Source organism: Anser anser, assembly GCF_964211835.1.
Source record: "Anser anser genome assembly, chromosome: 5".
Lineage (NCBI taxonomy): Eukaryota > Metazoa > Chordata > Aves > Anseriformes > Anatidae > Anser > Anser anser.
The window spans coordinates 39,041,483-39,062,428 of NC_139725.1; the positions used below are offsets into that span (position 1 = coordinate 39,041,483).

At 54.6% G+C, this 20,946-nt stretch overlaps 1 protein-coding gene across 3 annotated transcripts in view; it reads left to right on the forward strand.

Moving 5' to 3' along the window:
* Positions 1-4,553, forward strand: part of DUSP8 (dual specificity phosphatase 8) — a 36,209-nt gene extending 31,656 nt beyond the window's left edge. For all 3 annotated transcript variants that reach the window (XM_083837976.1, XM_083837977.1, XM_083837978.1), the window contains 3 exons: positions 1,782-1,941; positions 2,141-2,264; positions 2,670-4,553. In XM_083837976.1, the coding sequence (XP_083694102.1) occupies positions 1,782-1,941; positions 2,141-2,264; positions 2,670-3,765 (1,380 nt within the window). In that variant the 3' untranslated portion in view covers positions 3,766-4,553. The remainder of the gene's footprint in view (positions 1-1,781; positions 1,942-2,140; positions 2,265-2,669) is intronic.
* Positions 4,554-20,946: the final 16,393 nt, after the last annotated feature.

Consider the following 20,946-nt stretch of genomic DNA (forward strand, 5'->3'; position numbering starts at 1 on the left):
GTTTGGCCACGGGGAGAGAGAAGAACAGAGGGACGCTGCCCTTTTAACAGTGCTGGAAGGGCAGCGCTGTGATGGCATGGCAGGGAAGGAATTTTGTTTAGAGGAAAAATAGTAACAGTGAGAAGAAAGGAGAAATCATAGTTAAAATGCCACTGGGCACCTACTGCAGGCAGGAGGGAGCCAGGCAGGCGTCCTCACCCCAGGCAGGAGCAGGGAGAGGGACCGGGGCAATGGAGGGGGGTGGAAAGAGAAAGGAAGGAGAGAGAAATCATATACAGGGAGCAGAAGGAAATGAAAGAGAAAAATGCCAAGAATGTGAGCCTGGGAGCTGGGCTGGCTCCATCGAGCTGAGGTTGGGCTCTTCAGAGCCTGCTGGGGACGGCCCCACCGCGAGCTGGGGCGGGCAGGGACTGGCCACCAGAGAGCTGCAGCCGAAATATCCTGAGGAGCCAACGTTAGGCAAGAAAATTGATGGTTTCCTTTCCTCCCCAACTCCTCAGAGGGTTCTGTTCATCTTTTGGAGCCGTGTTTTCTGCCAGCTTGGCAGTGAGGTGGCCAGAAGATGCTCCGTCAATAGGCAGCAGAGCAGGGTCAAGTGCAGATGGTGACATGGGCGATGCTTCTCCTCTCCAGCATGTCGCAAGGCAGAGGTCCCAGGTGGCAGCTCCACGCACTCCCCTGACGTGTGGAAGGACTCCTTCATCCCCATATTTCTTTCCTCCTCCTGTTTAATTCTGGGTCTTCCCTGAAGTAGTGCAGGCCAGGCAGCTGGCACAGATTTTTATGTGCAATCTGACCTTGGTTATACAGATGATAAGTGATCTGATGGGAAGGGGGAGGACAGCTATGAATTTTCTGTCAGCAACACATACAGGCAAAGCTGGCGTTGCCCCAGGAGGGAAGGAACTGAGTTTGGTGTGGGTGCAGCACCCCACAAGTCAGTTCCCTGAGGGGTGGTCCGTGGGTCACCCCCTCCTTGCAATTTTTTGTCTGATCCTCATTATCTAACATCTCGCCTGTGCCATGGCATTTTATTGAGTCAAAAACAAGGGAAGTGATGGTGGCCATTGAGTGGCTGAAGCAGAAAAGTCACAGAAAACGGGTCTGGGTTCACTCCAGAGTCAGAAAGAGGGAAAAGTCAGTTCCTCCTGTGAACCAGAGAAGAGCGTGTGTTCTGAGTTATCGGTGGCTAGAGCCTGAAGTCAGTGGTTTATGTGAGCCTCTTCTGAGCCGAATTCAGCATGAGTTAGTGAAGAACTGTGAACATCTAGCAAACCTGTGAGAACTCCCGATATGTTTCTGTACGGGTCAAGAGCAAAGAAATGGGTCAACATTTGTTAACATAGGGTGCCACCGATAACTCACCCCACTCTGCTGGTGAGGTGCCTCCTCTCTCTCTGAACTGATACTTCCTGAGCTTTCAGTGAGAGTTTTCATTGGTTCTTTCTCTCATACTGGGGTGCTTGGGCTTTCCCCTCCAGGACCCTCTTCCAAGGCTCTTTGGTCATGCCAATGGGCCAAAGTAAAGATCTACTGAGTTTCATCTAAATGGGCACTGAGTGTCATCTAAATGGGCACATCCTTCTTATCCAGTCTGTGCTGAGCATCAGCCAGGTAGCATCAACGGGCTGATGCTGCTTCAGGTAGGCCAAGAAGCAGCAGGAGACACAGGGGAAAAAATATTGGGATGGGTAACAGCAGGGAGTGTGTGGAGAGACAGATATGCAGCACTCTGTGGCAGCTGAACTCAGCCAATTGTTCAATCCCCTCTTTCTCACCAGGACCTGATGACGCAGAACGGGATAAGCTATGTCCTCAATGCCAGCAACTCCTGTCCCAAGCCAGACTTCATCTGTGATAGTCACTTCATGCGCATTCCTGTCAATGACAACTACTGTGAGAAGCTGCTTCCCTGGCTGGACAAATCCATTGAATTCATTGGTGAGCTTTCATTATAATGCTTACAGACCCTTCAGTTGGCCCTCAAAACCTGGGCTTTTCTTCCGGCCTCCTCCACGGTCTTATTCCCAGCAACCCTTGTCCTTTCACACACGGGGGGTTGAGAGCTGGGAAGAGAGGCTAGAGCCATTTTGCTCACCCCATCAACACTTTTCTCTCTGTTTCCTCTGCCTTGCTCCAGACAAGGCCAAGGTGTCGAGCTGCCAGGTGATTGTGCACTGCTTGGCAGGGATCTCCCGGTCAGCCACCATTGCCATCGCCTACATCATGAAGACCATGGGTATGTCGTCAGACGATGCTTACAGGTGAGCGTTCCCTGGAGGACGGGGAGGGGTTGTGCTGGTGTGCTTCAGCCCAGGGAAGGAAAGCCATCTCAGCCCAGAAGAAGAGGGTGGGAGCTCCCTGATGTTTTGTCTTGCCTTGGCTGTGTCTTGGTGAAACCAAACCAAACCTTCCCTTCACATAGTGCATGCATGGGGGAAAGTTGGGAGCAGTAAAATGAGGTGGGGAGGAGTAAAACCCCCAGAGTCTGAGCGGTGCCAGCTTTACGCTAGATCATCCCGAGGCCCAAGGGCTAAAGGTTCCCCAAAAGTCCTTTCTTCGGGGGGTCTGGTAGAAGGTCCTGGATGATGCCCCAAAGAGACCGAGAGGGTAGGGGTGACCCACTGAAGGACCAAACACCAACCAGGGTTGTCTGCACCTCTTGGCAGGTTCGTTAAGGACCGCCGCCCATCGATCTCACCCAACTTTAACTTCCTGGGCCAGCTCCTGGAGTACGAGAGGAGCCTGAAGCTCCTCAAGGCCCTGAAAGCCCAGGGTGACCGGGGAGAGGGAGAGACTCTGCAGGACCCAGCCGAGGTGTCCGAGGGCGGCAGGCACCCCGCACCGTCTACCTCAGAGAAGGTCGAGGAGGCACCAAGAAGCACAACCTCCGCACCCCCACCCAGTGACCCCGAGAGGCAAGGTGGGCCTCCCAAGATCTTGTCGCCCACGGCGCTGCAGCAGGGACTCAACGGCTTGCACCTCTCCTCGGAGCGCATCCAGGACACCAACCGCCTGAAACGCTCCTTCTCCCTGGACATCAAATCCGCCTACTCCCCTGGCCTGCGGCAGGACCCCCCGGGCCCTCCCAGCACCGGGGAGGCCCCCAAGCTCTGCAAGCTGGACAGCCCCTCGGGGCCAAACGGCCAGTTCTCCCCGGTGCCCGACAGCCCCGACCGGCCCAGCGGGCCCGACCTCCTGCTGGAGGCCAAGGTGAGGCAGCGGCGCAAACACCGGCACACGGCGGGCTCGCCGGCCCATGGGCTCAGCCTCAACGTCGGCACGGCCCGCAAGAGCCCTGGGACAGAGGACAGCCTCCAGCAGCCGCCGAGGCTCAGCCTTCCTGGCCCACCGCCATCCTCCAACGGCTCCTGGGGGGGCGTCCACCTGGAGTCCCCCGGCACCCCGTCCTCCGAGGGAGGCTGGTACTTTGGCACGGACTCAGCCGGTGGTGGCGGCGGTGGTGGCGGCGGTAGCACCAGCGGTGGGACGTTGTTCACCGGCGCCAGCCCATATCCCCCGTTCGGGTGCAACGGGGTGCCGGGGGGCTGCGAGATCAGACTGAGGGACAAGCAGCGGGCAGAGGCGCGGGACGGGAGGCACAGCTGGCACGAGGAGGCCGGTGCTGAGAAGCAGTTCAAGAGGAGGAGCTGCCAGATGGAGTTCGAGGAGACCATGTCCGAGGGCAGGTCCCGGGAAGAGCTGGGCAAAATAGGCAAACAGTCAAGCTTTTCGGGCAGCATGGAGATCATCGAGGTGTCCTGACACCCATCACGGGTGCTTGGAGAGCAACGGGGGGGGGGATATTTAAGATGGGGAGAGATGTGGGGAGGGCGGGTGGGGAGTATTTATACCCGTGTGTGCATTTTCGGGAGCGCACATGCCAAAACGAAAGCAAAGAGGAATGAATCCACAGTCAGGAAACATCATGGTGAATGCTTAGTGTCCCCCCCATGCCCATCCTGGTCCCTCTCCCCTGCCCCAGCCCCTGGGGACATCACCCTGGGCTTTTGCACATGGAGCGGTGACAGGAGAGCAGCCCTCAGAGCCCCGTGCTCAAATTTGGGGTGTAAAATTCAAGAGGGAAGGGGCAGGAATTACAATTTGGGGTCTGGAGGGTGAGCAGAGCCTGCTCCTGACTTGGGGGGGGGACGTGGTCCTATGGGGACAGGGCACAGCACCGCTCCGTCGAGGTGGGGAAGGGGCACCCCAGCCACCCCCTCCCTGCACCCCGGTGCACTAAGCATGCGCCCCCGTGTTTCTCTGGCTGAGTATCCTAAAGATGCTGCACTAGAGCAGCCCTATACATATATAAATATATATTATATATAATATAAAGAAAACACACACACACACACAAAGAAAAAAAAAGGTAAATGGTTTTACTGCGATTTTTATTGAGACGTAAATAATATTTCAATTTTTTTGTTTTGTTTTTAATTTATTGAAGCTGTTTCATTCTGGCAATGATTTGCAGACAATGTGGGGCGGTACTTTCAGCTCTATTTTTACTGTGTATGGTATTTAAATCTGAAATACGAGTTTCTAAGCAATATCTGAGGCCTGTGGCTCCTTCTATAGCTCATGTCGACGACAAAGATTTTCCCCCATTCCCTCTGGGTGCAGCGAAAAGGGGACAGAAAACTCTTCTGAGCACTTTTTCTAGAAATGAACAAGTGAACAAGCAAGCCGTAAAATCTTCTTGCAACACAAACTGAGCCAGAAAATGTCCCTTTCTGGAAGCTGCTGCTGCTTCTTCCCCTCTCCTTAGTCCCTGTTTGCTTCTCCCCATCCCCATCCCGGCCATCGTTCCCATCCCAGACATCGTTCCCATCCTGACCATCGTCCCCATCCCAGCCATCGTCCCCATCCCAGCTGCCACCCCCTTCCCTCCCCTGGGCTGCCCTTCCTGGCAGGAGAGGAAGAGGAGGGAGTCACCCGAAATGGAGGGAAGGGTACTGGGCATCCCTGGGGATGCACGGGGAAGGGGAAGGCATCCAATGCCACCGCAGCATCAGGAGGGGAGGTCACTGATGGTTGGGATTTCATGGTGGGGGTGTTTTGCCTGCTGTCCCCAGCCCTGAAACTCCTGGGCTGAGTTTTTCTCGGGGAATGTGTTTGCGGGTGCTTCCCCCCTTCCCAGCTGCCCATACCCGTGGGGAGCCAAGCCCTTGCCCCTCCAAAGCCCGACTTCAGGCTTGCTGAGAAGCTGCTTTCTGGAGCTGTAGGCACTGAGCTGCCTCTGCTGCAAAGCACATCTCTCCCTGTGGCTGTCTTTGCTTTCTCCCTTGTCTCGCGCTAGTTTGCAAAGCTAATACCTCAGGGGTCTCCGTTTGTGCGTGTCCGTGTCCTGTGTCATCCTTTGAGCAATTTTTCTTTTCTGCATCCACACAGTTTTTTTCTCCCTTCCCCTGGTTCCTCCTCTCGTTGTTCATTTCTCTCTCTAGATCAAGCTACACATGACAAAAACAAGCAATCTCAGGTTTAAAAGTGAACACAGCCCAGAGGCGCACGGGGCTGCGATGACGTGCAGAGGGGCAGCTCGCTCCAGCTGTCTGCTCCCCGACCTCCTCTGCCTCTGTGTGCATGTCCACAGCTGAGGTGAGCCTCCCTGGAGGCTCCTTGCTGTCCTCGGCTTGGCTTTATTTTTCCTGCTTTTTCAATGGGGCTGTGCTGGGGAGCCCCTATGTGCTCCCTCCTGGTCCCCCGAGCTCCCTTGAGAGCACACCACCATCCATCATTGCCTCCAGCAAACGCCTCAAACCAGCTCAGTCTTGCTGACCTGAACCTTGGAGTAAGTAGAAAGAGCGTTCCTCCTCCCGGCCGTGTGGCCACAAGTTAACCTGATGGCTTGAGAGAATGACGATGCTGGAAAGGTAGTGCCAGGGCTTTTCAGCCTTCGCCTGCTCAGTTTTCAACCCCTCACACCCTGCTAGTTGTTGCCTGCTCTGCCAACCTCATCCTGATGACAACCTCATCAACCTCATTTACAATCTACCCTTTCTGCCCGTCATTTGTGCTGTGTTCTCATTGGAACTTAAAAAATTTCTCCCTCCTGGCCACAAAAGGTACATGAAGTCATTCTCTGCCCATCACCTCCTGCTGCCCTGGGTGGTGGCACCTCTTCCCAAGCACAGCGGGGCTGTTGCTCGCTGCTCTGCATCGCCCAGTTCCTGCCCATCCTGTGGTCCTTGAGGGTCAGTACCAGCTCAGGTCAGACAAATTGTTGGCAGGAATCCGTTAGGTGGAGCTTTGGCCGGTGAAGGGAGGAGTAAGGGACTTCTCAAGTGATTTAATAGGAAAAGGAGGACAGGTTGGCACGGCCAGGTGGGAGGATGACAGGAGGCAGCAGCAACTCATCCCGTTAGCAGACATGGTGTGCTACAGGAGCAAAAAAGCAGCTGGACTAAGTCAAGGAGGAAGGGGAGAGTGCTGTAGATGAGACACTGAATGTCTGCAAAGAAGCAGATATGTGATTCACGTTTTGTCATCTCCACCCTGCCGTACCCCTGGATGCTCCTCAGCTGCGTTTGAGGCTTTAGGCACTGTGGGCTGCTCTCTCCTCGGAAACCAGAGCACAGAGAAACCTTTTAAGACTCATAGATAGATCATAGCTGCCAGGAGACATTCACCACCCACCTCTGCAGCCTTCCTTTGACGTATTTCATATTCATTCTTCCCCTTGATGCTGGGTGTGTGCGCCAGAAGCCCTCTCATGTGCAATATTTTAAGGCTGCATCCAGAAAACACCCCTTGAAGGGGCAGCTCTGCCTGATCGTCTAGTGCCAGTGCTGACCCAAAGCCATGAGGGTCACCAAGGGGCTTGCAATTAACTTCAATGTTTTTTTAAATCAGGCTCTGCCTGGTGGACCACTTTGTCCATGAACCAGAGAGTTACTGTGAGGATGGACGTGCGGGCTGGTCGCCCGCCCCATCATCTTGTGGCCAAGCCTTTTTACGGGCGCTCCACCCCGATCCGATGAGGGTGGATGCTCTTGCGGTGGCAGGAGTGAGGGCAGAGGAGAGGAAAGGTCCCTCCGGACCAACCCTCAGCTTTCCTTTAGGCTAGGAGGGACATGGCTCCCTTCCCTCCAGCCCCAGCCTGCCCCCGGGGCTGAGCCCCATGGCAGGACCCTTCCCACCCGCAGCTTGAAGGCTGAGCACAGATGGAAGGAGGGCAGAGACCAGGTCGGCAACACCGAGCCAGAGGCTTGGGTTGGAGCAGGCTCGTCCCTAGCCTCGGCAGCAGTGTCCCCAGCCCCTGCTGCCTTCCCAGCCCTTCTCTTTTTTTCTTAGGACCTTCATCCCCGTTACGTCTGCCCCTTAGGAGACTGTGCCCCACAGAACCCCCTCCCGCTGTCCTGTTCCCCCTACCACTCTTAATACTAATGATAATAAGCTATCAGTGTTGTCATTGCAATCTATGAATGATAGATTTGAGTATTTATGATTATTATTATGATTATTACGGTTATGATTCTGTACTTTTTTGCTTCTTACTCTTTGTATGTTGCTCCTTGTTTCTCTGTTGTGAATAAACGCAAGGCCCCATCACACCTTCTCTCTGCTCCCGAGCCAGAGGAGGCAAACGCTGCCCCGACAGACCCTCGTCGGAGGGTTTGGAGCAGGATGCGTCCCAAGGGTATACAGACACCCAAACCCAGGGCAGACCCATTCTCTTAACTCTTCCCTTCCCTCCCGCGGCTCCTCTCCCCCACTCTGCTGCCTGTCTGCAAGGGGCAGGAACCCGCCGGCACCAAGGATGGGGAGTTACCTGGTGAAATGGTTCAAGTGTTAGCTTCGAGGAGCATCCAGCTCACCGAGGCAGCTCCCTCCAGCTCGTGGTCCTCTCGCCTTCTTCTCTGGCTGCACCTCAAGGCTGCAGCTTCACCCGGAGGGGTGCGGGGTGTGGGTCAGAGGGTTTGCTAAGGCCCCGCTCAGCCCTGGTGCTCTGTCCCAACAAGGTGCCCTGGGTCTTTCTGTCTCAAGTGGCCTCCCTCCACCTGGGACTGATAAACCAGGGTGCCGCAAGCAGGCAGAGCCCAGTCCTTGTTTTTTTATCCCCATCCTTACACAGCTTAGAGATTTTGGGGTGACTGGAAGGGGAACATTGTGCCAGGAGGAGACATGAGGGGAAGGGAAGAGGAACCCCGTCTGCACCACGGTGTGAAACACGCCCTGCACCATGCGCCCCGGGAGGGTCAGCCTAGTCCCAGGGGCTTAATGCTGCCCTTCCCCAGGAGCCCAGACACCGTCTGCTGCCTCCGTCGCGACTTCGCCTCGTCATGGGCTGGGCTCCTTCCCATCACCCCGTGCTGGACTCATCCCTGGGGCTGCTCCAAGACCATGCCAGAGCTCAGGTCTCGCCCCACTCTCCGGATCCCATGGGGAACCCCTGGGGTCCCGCTCCGGTGTCACCGTTCCTACCTCACCCACGCTCGGGGTGGACGGGGAGGGAGCGGGAAGGTGCCCCTGCGGCTTAGCTCCCGCCAGCATCCCCACAGGATCGGGCCCTTCCCCAGAGAGCACAGCATGGGGACGGGGTCTGCATCCACTGCGGGGGTCCTGAGCAGGGAAGAGATGCTCTGGCCACCAGCCACACCACGTTCCCTCCGCCACTGTTGGTGTGACCAAAGGTGGCTCCGTTCTTCCCCCTCGGACCCAGAGAGACACCCAGCCCCTGCTCCCTCTTTATTTATTTCCAGCAGCTGCTAGCAGCAGGACTTTTCTACCCTCTCTTTCTTTTCCTTTCTTTTTGTATTTTGGAACAGCGTGTTGTAATAAATACCCAAATAGGTGTTTTAACAGCTGGTGTTGGCCTTGGTTTATGGGGGGGCTTTTTGGGATGGGGTTGGAGGGTCCTGTTTTGGGGAGGGTGAGAGATTTTTGGCTGCATCCACCAGACCCGGTGGAGAGCTGGACACACAGCCAGACCCACACGTATTTATAGGGCCCCATGGCTGGAGCTGGATTAATTCGAAGCAGAAATAAGCGTCACAGCTGAGCGATCAGGGGGATAAAAACTAATTGGGGCGTTTGTGGACCCACAGACAGGCGAACAACCAGGCTGAGGGTGTATAATGGTCCGTGGCTCCCACCATGCTGGCGGCACCGTTTCAGCAGAGACTCGCAAGAGCGTTTCCTCGCGTCCCCTGCCAGGAGTTTACATTGGAGGGAGGCGAAGCCGTGAGCAGGCTCCCCGCAGTGCTGGCTCCAGAAAGCTGTGGCACTCATTGAGCCACACGATTATTATTATGGAGCACAGAGGGGATACTCAGCCCCCAGCAGATGCCGAGGCTGCACCCCAGCTAGATCCCCTTGCCTCCTACGAACCCACTCCCCTCACCCCGCTGCAGCCGCTGAGCACTTTCCTCCCCCTGCCCCTCCTTGCGGTTTGCACGGCACAAACCATTACTGCAACGAGAAACCCAGGAACGTCCTTTTTCCAGCTCTCGGGCTTTTATTGACTCGGAATGGCTGCCAAGCCTATAAATAAATGTTCCTTGCACTAAATATAGCAGCCACTGAAATAGGGCTGCCGTCTATTTATTTAGCTTGTGGCCTCTTTGAAAGCTCGCCAGCCAGCGCTGCCTCTACCTTCGCTGCGTCCCACCCGGGGCTGCGGCCACCCACTGCGGGGGCATGGCTAAGTCAGCATGGGGAGAAGGGGTCACCCAAAGCCAGTGCTGTCCCCAAAGGTCCCTGCGGCTGGGATGTCCCCAGTGTGGCAGCAGAGGGTGCAGCGGACCCCCTGGCCCTTCCCATAGTGCTGGGGTTAGCGGGGTGTTTGCTGGGGCTGAACCACAAGGCGTTTTCATCTCCTGGGAGGACTCAGGACCGCAGATGTGAGGACTGCTTTTGCGCTGCAGACACTGCCCCAGCAGCAGAAGGATGACACTTACCTTGGGCTGTGATGATTCCCTTGCAGCCCCATGCCAGCAAAGGGGAAAAAAAACGTCACTCCCTGGAAAGCCACATTTGCTCCTGCAGCAATCCAAGACATTAATAATGCTTAGCACTTAGAGCGAGTTTTGCTAAACATGAGCTAATCCTTACAACACCCATGGGAAGGAGAAAAGTAATTATTGTTGTTGGGCTTGATTTTTCCTTTCCCATGTACCCCTGCAGATGAGGATCGGCTCTACCAGTCCCAGATTGCTCTGCAAATCAGAGGAGGATCACACTCAGCCCAGTTTTTGCAAATAGGAAACCTGGAGCAAAGACGGCAGGCTATTTGCCAGAGGCCACACAAGAAGGCAGTGTGCCTGGGGGAAGTCCCGGCCCCTAATCCCGTCCTGTCAAAGGGTCCTGGTCCCCTTGCAGGTCCTCTCCTGTGGGATGCCAGGGGGATGCTTCGTATGGCTGCTTGCCTTCCTCTCTTCCACAGTGCCACGGCACGAGGCGGTGAGACACCCTGCTCTCAGCGGCAGCAGATGCAGATAACATTCACGATGCACCACGCTGCCTGGTTTTAACCCTGGCAGAGCTGAGACGCTGCCGGGGTCCCTGCTGGGTGCAGAGGGCTTGGGTTCGGTTGGGGAGCCCCAGGTAAGAGTGGAGGTAGGCACCCAAGTGATGGGCATCACCCTACGAGGGTGACTTGCGGGCAGAAACGGGGAGAGGAGGCAAGACAAGCTTGGGGACAGCACTGAGGTGGACTGCAGAGCCAGGCAGCTTGGGCCAGCATCCTGGGGAACACCAGCCTGACCGGGAGAGGGGTGCAAGCTGCTTCCCACCACAAACCAAGCAGAAGGCACCCCAGCACGAGGGATGTCCCTGCCATTTGGAGGGGCCATTTTATGGACACAGGTGGCATGGGAGAAAGGAGGGGACGCTAGTGGCAGGCTAGAGCCTGCCTGGCAGGCAGAGCTAGTGGCTCTGCAGTAACAGGGGGTACCCCAAAACTGGAGATGTTTTTCAACGCCTTCATTTTGCTCCCCAGCCACGCTCTTCTCTTTGGCTGAGAGCCCTGCGCTCGGTGTCTGAGTGGAAATACCGTCTGTCAGCGGTACCCAGATGATGTCATTTAGTTTTCCAGGCTTCTGGGCTGAGCCAGCAGCTCGAGCCAGTATGACTGGATGGCCTTTATTTAGCAGGAGCCCAAGCACAGCCGAGCCTGGGTCTCGGTGGCACCTGGCAGCGGGTTGCGCCCTCCACCACGTCTCCACCGCTGATGCAACTCTGGCTGCAGCGGGGATGGCAGAGTGCCCTGAGAAGGTCGCTTTGGGGAGGCTTAGCCTGGGACCAGGGAGCTGGGCGGGTGGCAGGGGGATGCTCTGGGGAGCAGGGGGGGCACCGCTCATCCATGCTGCCCACCGGCCCCGAGACCCGACCTGCAGTGGGGTGGGAGGCGGGATGGGCACCCACCAGGCATTATTCTCCCCCTTCAGCCGTGCCCTGCCAACCTGCAGGTCCCTCTGGGCAATGTGTGTGACCGAGGAGCTATCAGAGCCCCAGGTGTTTTATTTCCCTTGAGAAACTCCATCGGAGCGTGGCAGCATCCTCATCCCTGCATTTGCCATCTCCAGGCTGGGTTGCCGTAAACAAGCAAGCGGGCTGGCCCTGGGTGCTTTTTAGCTGGAAAGCAAATGGTTTCACCCCTCCTCCTTCCACTAACACCCCCTAACCTGCCTCTTCTCCCTCAGCAGCAGCTCCTGACAGGCGAGTGGCTAAGAATAGCCCTGCTGCTGGCTCCAGGCTGGTGCTGTTTGCTCAGTGACTCAGAGCTGGCCAGGCAGGCACTTACTCAAAGGGCCCCATTACTCATCCGTCTGCATCGCCCCAAGGATGGGGTTTGTGTCTCTCGCTCGCCTCTCCTTTAAAGATGCTTTATTTATTTCTTTTTAATCAAGCTGTCTTCTGCAAAGAGAGGTCATTACCCTGCCATGGATTTACCGCTAAATATGTTTGCCCCGATCCCAAATGCTGCAACCCCCATTTATCATGTTCCCACGCTGATGGCCCCACAGTGTTGCTCCTGCTCAGTGGCCTGCCAGGGGGAAGCTGCGTGGGCAAGAGAAAATGCCTCCCAAAAATCGCATTTTGGGGCATCCATGCTGAATGCTGGCATGGAGCTGGCCGTGCCCAAATCCAGCCAGACCCTTGGATGTTCCCATCCTGCCACAGCCCCCGTTAATTGCAGCCCTCCCTCCTCTCCGCCTCACTGTCCAGGGGATGCTGTTGTGTCTGCAGAACACCTTGGCAAATTACAACAGGCCTCCTCCGCTTCAAAAAGTGGCTCCAGTGACCAGAACCGAAAAAGACACCATCTTCCCCATCTGGTTTGCTCCCCCGAGGCGCTCTCTGAGTCACAGCCAGCTGTGCTGGGAACAGAGCTGCATACTGCCCGGCTGGTGTGCGCCTGCCGTGACGTGATGGCCATCATTTTCTTCTCCTGCCGCTGTTTCACCCCCACGGTCTCCACTTTTTTTTTTCTCTCCTCCAGGCTCTAGCCCTCTCCCTACCCTATTGCTTCACGGCATCGCTCTTCCCCCGTTCCACCGTCGGGGCAGGACCTACTGCACCCACTGGCTCCTTGGCATGCGTAATAGGCTGACATTATCTCCCCGGGTCACTCCGCTTTGGAGGATTACCTCACTGAGAAAACAGGCACCGGCATGCACACTCGTGCACACCCATCTCATGCAAACAGACCCACCCGCACGGGAACAGGCAGCAGCACAGGAAGGTGCACCACAGGCCAGGCAATAAAGGGGTGAACCGGACCGGGTGAGGACTTTGTGGCCCCCGTGTGCTGATGGCAGGGAGGTGGTGGCACAGGGTGGTGAAGAAAGAGGCTGCTTTAATCCACAGGTGAGAGAGAAGTGCTAAGATCTGCCCCAGCTACAGTCCTATGGCTCCGTGCAGCTCTGTTGGGTGGAGTTTGTGGTCCCCAGCATCCCTCTGCCAGGTGGGCCTGTGCAAGCAGTCTGGCTGGATTTAGGACGGGGTACCTCTCCTCACCGCTCTGCCCTCTACACAGATGCTAAGAGCCTGATCCTGTGCTGCTAATGTGAAGAGCTTCTCCATCTATCCATCCATCCATCCATCCACCCATCCATCCATCCATCCACCCATCCACCCACCCACCCACCCACCCATCCATCCATCCATCCATCCAAAATGAGCTAGCCACCCCGCAAAGCCCTGCACGGGAGAGCTGGGGACTTGTGCCCCGGTGTCCCCAGCTCTGCAGCACCAAGCCCAGCAGCTGGGGACATGGGACAGAGGGAAGCAGGACCCCAGAGCCCTCCGGGACAGCTTTCCCCAGCACCTGCCTCAAAGCTGGGCCCCGAGCGGGGTCCCAGCCGTGCCAGGAGCTGTGTCCTCACCCTGCAGAGCCCCGCAGCCCCGGCAGGGACCAGCCTGCGAGCAGCCTCTAGTGGCAGCTCCTGGCAGCTCTCAGGGTTCGTTAAACCACCAAAATTTTGTCCGTGCAACACCAGGTGATGGGAAAGGAAGTTCACCCTCATTTCGGATCCTCCAGGAGCGCTGCTCAGTGTCTCACTGTGCATGCGTCCCAGCCTGTCCCCTTCATTGTCCCCATGGGGTGGAGGGTCCCCGTTGCCTTCCAGATCCAAGCACCAGGAGCTCAGCAGTCCTCCCTGGCTCAGCCCATCATTTATGGTGTGACCCATAATGCTGCAGCTCTCAGCACCCACAGACCTGACTTCAAGGCTTGGCTTCAGCTTCATGTACATCACAAAGTCAAAGCACTGCCTCTTGCTGCGGTGTGACCCTGGGGAACAGTGGGTTCAGCCCTGGGTGCTGTGAGGGGAGGGAAAAGCTGCTTCCCCCAGTGCCTTGCACCCCTCCAAAGCCAGGCAGCCAGGAATCAGCACTGAGATCTCTTAGGTAGCAGAATAACCTCTTATGGCATGGGAAATCTCCTCCTTCTGGTTATTTAATGGGGTGTTTTAAGAGCTATTTAAGAGACAGAGTTATTTAAGAGGCATGAATGTGGCCCTAAGGGGCATGGTTTAGTCCTGGAACTCATCAGGTCAGGCTGATGGTTGGACTTGGTGATCTTGAAGGTCTTTTCCAACCTAACTGATTTTATGATTTTATATCAAAGTGGATTGAAAGGGAGGCAGCCAGCAAGATAACCCAGGGAACTGTAAGGAGTCATCTGGCTCGCGTAACCTCTGTGCTTTCACCTGCTCCACCCCTGACAGCCGCTCAGCTGCGTGTCTGACAGCACCTGGCCAAAGACCAAGCCTTGATCCCCCTCCTCACTAGAAGATTGCTCCATGTGCTGAGAAGCGATGAAAAAGGATCCTCCTGGCCCTGCACTCCGCCTTGCCACAGCCCAGGGCTGCGCCAGGCAGACCTGCTGACAGATGCAGAGACAGCATCAAGTCTTCCTCCCGCCCGGACTGCCTGCCCTTGGCTCTTGCACCCACCAAAGCTCTTAGCAATGAGCTCACTCCTCTATTATCGCTGATCCGGGAGTCTGGAGGCTCTCGGAAGCGCAGTATCGATCCCTGCATGACCCCCCAGGGCTGCAGTTTCAGGAAAGCTCTTTGCCTCTCCCTGCTCTGCCTCTCCTTTGTGGCCTCCAGGAACACGCTTCCAGGGGGAGCTTGGAGCTGGGGGCCAGGACTGCGGTGAGAAGGATGGGGGCTAAGCCTGGCCTCTGTGCTTTGGCTGTCCGTGTGCTGGGAAAAGCCACAGTGGGCATTTCACAAACTCGAAGGAAGGTGCAATCTCCCCCTTCCCAGGGGATTACGGGTGGAGGACCCCTGGTGCCCTGCACGGGACCCAGCCCCGTGTGGTCTCTGCTCATCCACGGCACGGACTTTGTGAAGGCGATGTGCCCAAGGCCTCTTCTCTGTCCTCCCTCTCCCAAGCTCACAGAGGTGCTGGCATGACTTGTGCCAGCCGGGAAGCAGGTGGCAGCAGCGTCCCTGTGCAAACTCACCTGGCGGCGCTCACAGATAAGCCAGCTCATCTGCCAGGCAGCACTCGCTTATGGTAATGGTCAACTCAGCAGCGTTCTACTGCCTCTGAAGGGAAACGCTTCTGAGGTGAGGGGGAGGCAGCAGGGCAGGGGATGCTGCTACTTCTCGTCCTACCTGGGCACTCTCCCTTGGAGGACAGACAGGGGCCCAGCCTTGCCCTGTTTGCGGGGACTTTTGCCTTGCACACAGGAGTTTTGTGAATGCTGCCAGCACTGTGCCAGAGTAAATAACCCCACTCTGCACCCCAAAGGCTGTTTCTCCCATCTGTTCAGGTCCACCTTGCACAAGCAGCCAGGTGGCACCATGAGGAACAACAAGGTGGTCAAAAGAGGCTGGTAGAGCTACAGCCAGGAACCAGGGCTCCTTGCCTTGGTATGACACAAACAGTTTGCAGCCTGGCCCCTTACCAAATGGGCTACCTCACTCCCCCCGCATCCCCAGGAAGACTTTCAGGTGCCTGGGTATGCTTCATAAATGACTAATGAGCCTTGCAAACATTAGTGCTCTGCCAGCTGCCAGAAGCAGACCGAGATCAAGCCCTCCCTTGCATCCATCAGCTCCACCCAGGAAGCAGACTTTGACAACAACCACAATAAGAAGCAGGCGGCCAAAGAAGCCCACAGTGCCCTGAGCAGGAGAGCTGTGATGCTTGCATCATGGCAAGGGGCAACTGCCCACAAGGGAGAAAACCTCCCGGGAAGGGGTGACTGTCCACGAGGGAGAAAACCTCGTACCTGGCACCAGTCACCTTCACACTGCTCCTTGAATCATAGCTGTGGTTTCTCCCTGGAGGCAGGTTTGGGCTCGCATGGGGAAGTCTCTCATTTTTGGGGTGGACTTGTAGACAACAGCCTGCGGAGTGGACAGAGGAAATCTCCATGTTCAAAACCAGAGTTTTTCCTTTAAAAATTGCTCCCACGGCTCTGGTTTGCAGATGGGATGCAGGAGCAGATGCTTGATCTTCCAGAAGGACCAACAGGTGGATTTCTGTACCCCTGCGAAGATAAACTCCAAGGACTTATTTCAGCTGATCTCACATGTACGAATGACAGCCCTAAGGCAATGACCCGTGGCATCTGCTCTAGGTGGCAATTCTCTCATGGCACCACTGGATCCCATTACATCTGAGGAACTTGCCCTGGACAAAGAGGTCTTGCCGTCATCCTACCCGCCTGCATTTCATGCACATTAGCACATAATTGCATGCGGGGGCCAGAATTTAGCTGACTCCTGGCACTTATTGCCCTCACAGCTCTGAGTCCAAGGAGGAAGAGGACAGGTCACCTTCCATTGCTGATGCTACAAACTAGACATGAAATAAACCTGACCTTCATCTACTGCATTTGCTGGAGAAATCAACACTTCCTATACATAGAAAAATCAATGAAATGTGACTTACCAAATGAATCCCTGCCGGTCTTGGCCCAGGACAAAACCACCCGCATGAAGAGGGCCTCACACAGCCACCTTCCAAACACCAAACCCTCCTCACCCCTCCCAAATCCTGAACTTCCCTCTGCCAGGCCCACTGCCCCATCTGCCCCAGCTAGAAACCGTGTTATTGCTTGAGAGCGACCCTGGCAGAAATCTTCCTCCCGCGGCTGCAGGAAGGGCTCCTGCTGTTCTGATGGCCATCAGATGGTGCCATTGAGTCTTCTGTGGAAGCCAAGCCCTGAGGAGCGCAGGTTTGCACCAGGGACCACGCTGTCTTCTTGCTCCATCTCGCCCACTTCCAAAAAAGACCAAGTGAAGAGATTTTTCTAGCATAGTAAAGCAAATGTGGCTTTTCTGTTGTTGCCAATGATGTTAGCAAGCACCCGTGTCACTGTTTTTAGTGGGTTTTGCACCAGTCTTGCAAGACAGCGTGTACTCTTGCAGCTGGACTCCAGTAATACCAGTATAGGAGCAAGTGATAGCAGTCTAGGAGCATTTCGGCCTCAGTTTCCCCAAAACAGGTGTTTGCTACTGGAAAGATTTAGAAAAGAGGAACTGAGATCAAGCCGGGCAGAAATGAAAGAGTAGCAGCGTTAGCAAAAGCTCCCTTTCTCAGCAATGTGGGATGCGGGATGTGCTCAGACAGTCCTAGAGAGCTCCTGTTTGGGGTGAGCTCCCGGCCACCTCCCCCTGCTTCTTCCCTTTTTGTTTTTAGCATGGCGTACAGTACAAGGAGAGGATGGTTGTGCATCAGGGCACGCTGCTCACAATGCTCTCATCACGTCTGACATCTCCCCTCCAGACATGGGGCCAGCATGTCCCAGGGTTTTGAATTAATAATTCTCTTTGAGGCAGGCTGTGGTTTGCAACGGCCAGAGCCTGGCACTGCCGTCCAGCTGAGGTCTTTACCTGGCATTGCAAATACGCACAGATAATAACTGATTACTGCTTTTCCTGGGTTGGCTTTGGGTTTTAATTGCGCAAGATGAGAGAGGAGAAAAATGCCAGCAAGATGAGGAAGGCTGGGGAGGAGGGCAAGGAGAAATCATTACAATTGCATTTAGTCAGTGATACGCGTGGCTGCTGAGCCGGGCTGGGTGCTTTCCAAGCACGGTGGGAGACAGCTTCAATTTCACAGCATAATCTTTCCTGTGGCCTTAAAATAACTTCTCCCTGCCCCCAGGGTGTCAGAGGAGCTGAAGAGCCATGTGTGCCCCTTCCCTGAGCAGCCCCATGCTCGGCGCTGCCTTATCATCACCTGGGGGCTGCTTTGAGAACGGTCACATCACACATGTCACACTGAGGCACCGAGCTCTGGAGCAGAAAGGGAACATTTTGCAGACCTATGGTCTCCCCAGGAGGGTGGCAGGCTGGGGACAGTTGGCTGTTTGAGCTCGTCTTCAGTACCAGCAAAAGAGCAGCTTCCCTGAACCGCTCGGCAGAGATGGGACCTCGTCACTGTCGGGGCTAATTGCTCATGTGAGACGTATTTACAGAAGCAACTGTTTGTGCAGAGCAAGGCAGACAAACAGACTCCTGTTCTGCCAGGCACCCTTTGTAATCACTGGGGGCTGGGAATCTTTCCATGCGGGCATGGGAGGCCTCATTTGTACCGCGGGCACCAATCCTGCACCGGGCTGGATGGCACTGGCAGGATGCTGAGCCCCCATCCTGACTCTCAGACCACCAGGAACGAAGGCCAGGTTCCGGCACAGGAGCTTTGCTGTCCCCACAGCTTGCAAATCTGGGGCTTCTGCAGGGATAAACCTTACCCTGCAGAAGAAGCAGGTGCAGATGGGGGGGACACAGCACCAGCCCTCACACCGTGCTCCTTCGAGGAGCCAGAAAGTTGTCCTGTGCCTCTGCAAATAATAGCTAAGGATGCTTGCTTAAAAGCATCCAAATAACTGACTTAAATAAATTCTTCAGCCCATTCCTCTGCTGCCTGCTGGGTTTGTTTTGTTGTGTTCATGGTTTTTTGGTTGGTTGATTGGTTGGTTTTTTTGAGGTAGAGGCCTAGGGGGAATTTTGCCATGTGGGAGAGAGATGCAGCATTAGGAAAGTAATGCGATTTTTGGCAGCGTCTCCATCTTCCTGCACAACCAGTGGAGACGGGTGATCCCTGCCTTCCACTTCTGTGCACCACCTTGTCCTTGCAGGCAGCCCACAAGTGGATATTCTCCTCCCAGTATGAAAACGGATCCCCTGTTCCCCTCCTCCTGCCCCTTTCTCTGCTCTGAGACAGGCAGGTGGTTAGGATACACTTAGGGAAGAGCTTATCAGTGAGGAAAAGCAACATCACCTACAGCAAGATGTATGGGATCTGATGTGCCAATCCTGCTGCTCCTTTCTGAGTGAATATTCAATTTGATTGATGCTGGTCGGGCTAAATGAGAGCGTGGCATGGTTTGCCCACAACGCCGTGGTAGCACCAGCACAGGGCCAAGAGGAAACCTGTGTTCATCAGGCTTACAGAGCTCTCCCCACACCGTGGTCCAGAGCAGCCTCATGGTGGGCGTCGGGATTTACCAAGCTTCATAGCTGTAATTCAAACTTTTAGCTACCATTCACTTCAACATAATTTTGTTTTCTCACAAATGGCCATTATCCCTCAGTAGGAAGAACAGTGATACCTACTTAATTTTGAGCACTCCTAAGCAATGAAGGTTTCAGAGCATTTACCATCATTTCTCGCAAGACTTTTGATGTAGAGGGAAGTATTTCTTTTATTTTCCAGATGTGGAAACTGAGTCATGAGGAAGGTATTGCTCAATAATACTCAATTAGTGTGTGTGGGGGGAAATAAAGCTCAGTCACCACTAGTCTCGTGCTTTAACATCCACTCATAAGTTGTTCAGTAAAAGAGGAAACATCCAATATTTCTTTTCTCCTGTGACTGGGAGATTGAGAACATTTTTATCTGGAGATTTACTCTCGTCAGCATCTCTGGAAATACAGACACCCAAGCACAGATTTTCAGCACGCCTCCCCAGAGCTTCAGCCCTCTCTTAGGCATCTAAACACAAGCTGTGTTTCCTAGCTAGTTGGGTTCAATATACCTTTTTTTTTTTTTCAGTCTGGTCCTCAGCATGGTTGATAGCCTAGTTGCAAGACAATATCTAAAATGTCTTACTATTATTGGCAGCAATCAATATTTATAACCACTCACGGTGTTTATTTATGAAAAAATCAAATGTTCCAACCAAGAAGAGATGCTGTTATTAATATCCAGCATGATTAACGATCACATTGCAGGCAGGCCCACGCTGTCAGACTCATGCACTTTGCTTTTTCTAGTGGCTCTGCAGGAATTTGAACCATAACATGTTTCATGCACAGGGACAAAGACATTTTGTTCCAGGGAAGGAATATGTGGATGTTTTTGACTTAAAGAGCCAGTGCTGCATTTAGAACTTCACAAACACACCATTTTGATCCCAAGTCCATCGGTCTGTCACATCTTTCACTGAATGCGTAGTTCCTTCTGTAGCTGAAGGTCTGGATCTGAGCAGCAGATTTCCAGCCTGCTGAAGGATGCTTTGCTCCCTCTGTGTCAGGGCAGCCATCACCTTCTCTGATTCTCTTCTGCACAGTATCCCTGTGCACTAGAAACCCTTCAGCCAGGCAAATCAATTCACATTCCTCTGCTTGCCGAGGCTTCTCAGCTGCCCAGAATAAGCTGAGCTCCCTGGGAATGATGTTGCCTCAAATCAAGAAGAGAAAAACTGATACATCAATGCTTTCTCCTGCTCCTTAACCATAACCACAGCCACACTTAGGGAGAGAAAAGGGACCGTGCAAAGCTCCTGAAACCATTTGGCTTCTTTGCTCTGTTACTCTTGTCAAGGTATCAGCTCTGAGGCCCCTTGGCCCCACACCAAATAGTGGGATGTGGAGGAGGGACAGGTGTTTCTGATGCAATATGCCAGCAAGGGAACAAAGTTCACTTCCACTCCTTAGTGCTCTGCAGCCTAAGTCGATGTTTGCCCACCTGTGCCTTGCGCTGTTCCTGCTGCAGGAGGCAATGTCAATAAAATCCGAGGCAGTAAAGACAGTTGCAGAGAGCCTGGTGCCTTGATTACTTCCTCATAGCCATTTGTCCCTTGCAGCACTGCTTTATTACTGGCTGGGCAAAGAAGCCAACTGGAAAGACAATATGAATATCGGCTATATACGACAGACTTTGTCTGCACTACTATCAGATGTACTGTTTTGTACAAATCTGGTCATGAGAACTGCGTGAGGGAACAATAAGGAAGGAAACGTTCAGAGTGACTATTCCAAGGCAGCTCTCAGACACCCAGAGCCAGGTTGGGGACTGCAGGACCTCTCTTCAGGGGTTATGGGACCTAAAAGAGCTCTCTGGTAGACCGGGATAGCCCTACATCCATGCTATCCTGTAACTTCCCTTCCTACCACATCTGTATGTCAAGCATTGTCTCTTGTAAAGCATCTTATATTCAAGACATGCAGACTCTTGCAAGCCTGTTGCCCTGAAAAGGACCAACCTTTTGCTAAGACATGCATAGGGTCTGGCACAAAAGAGCCCTAC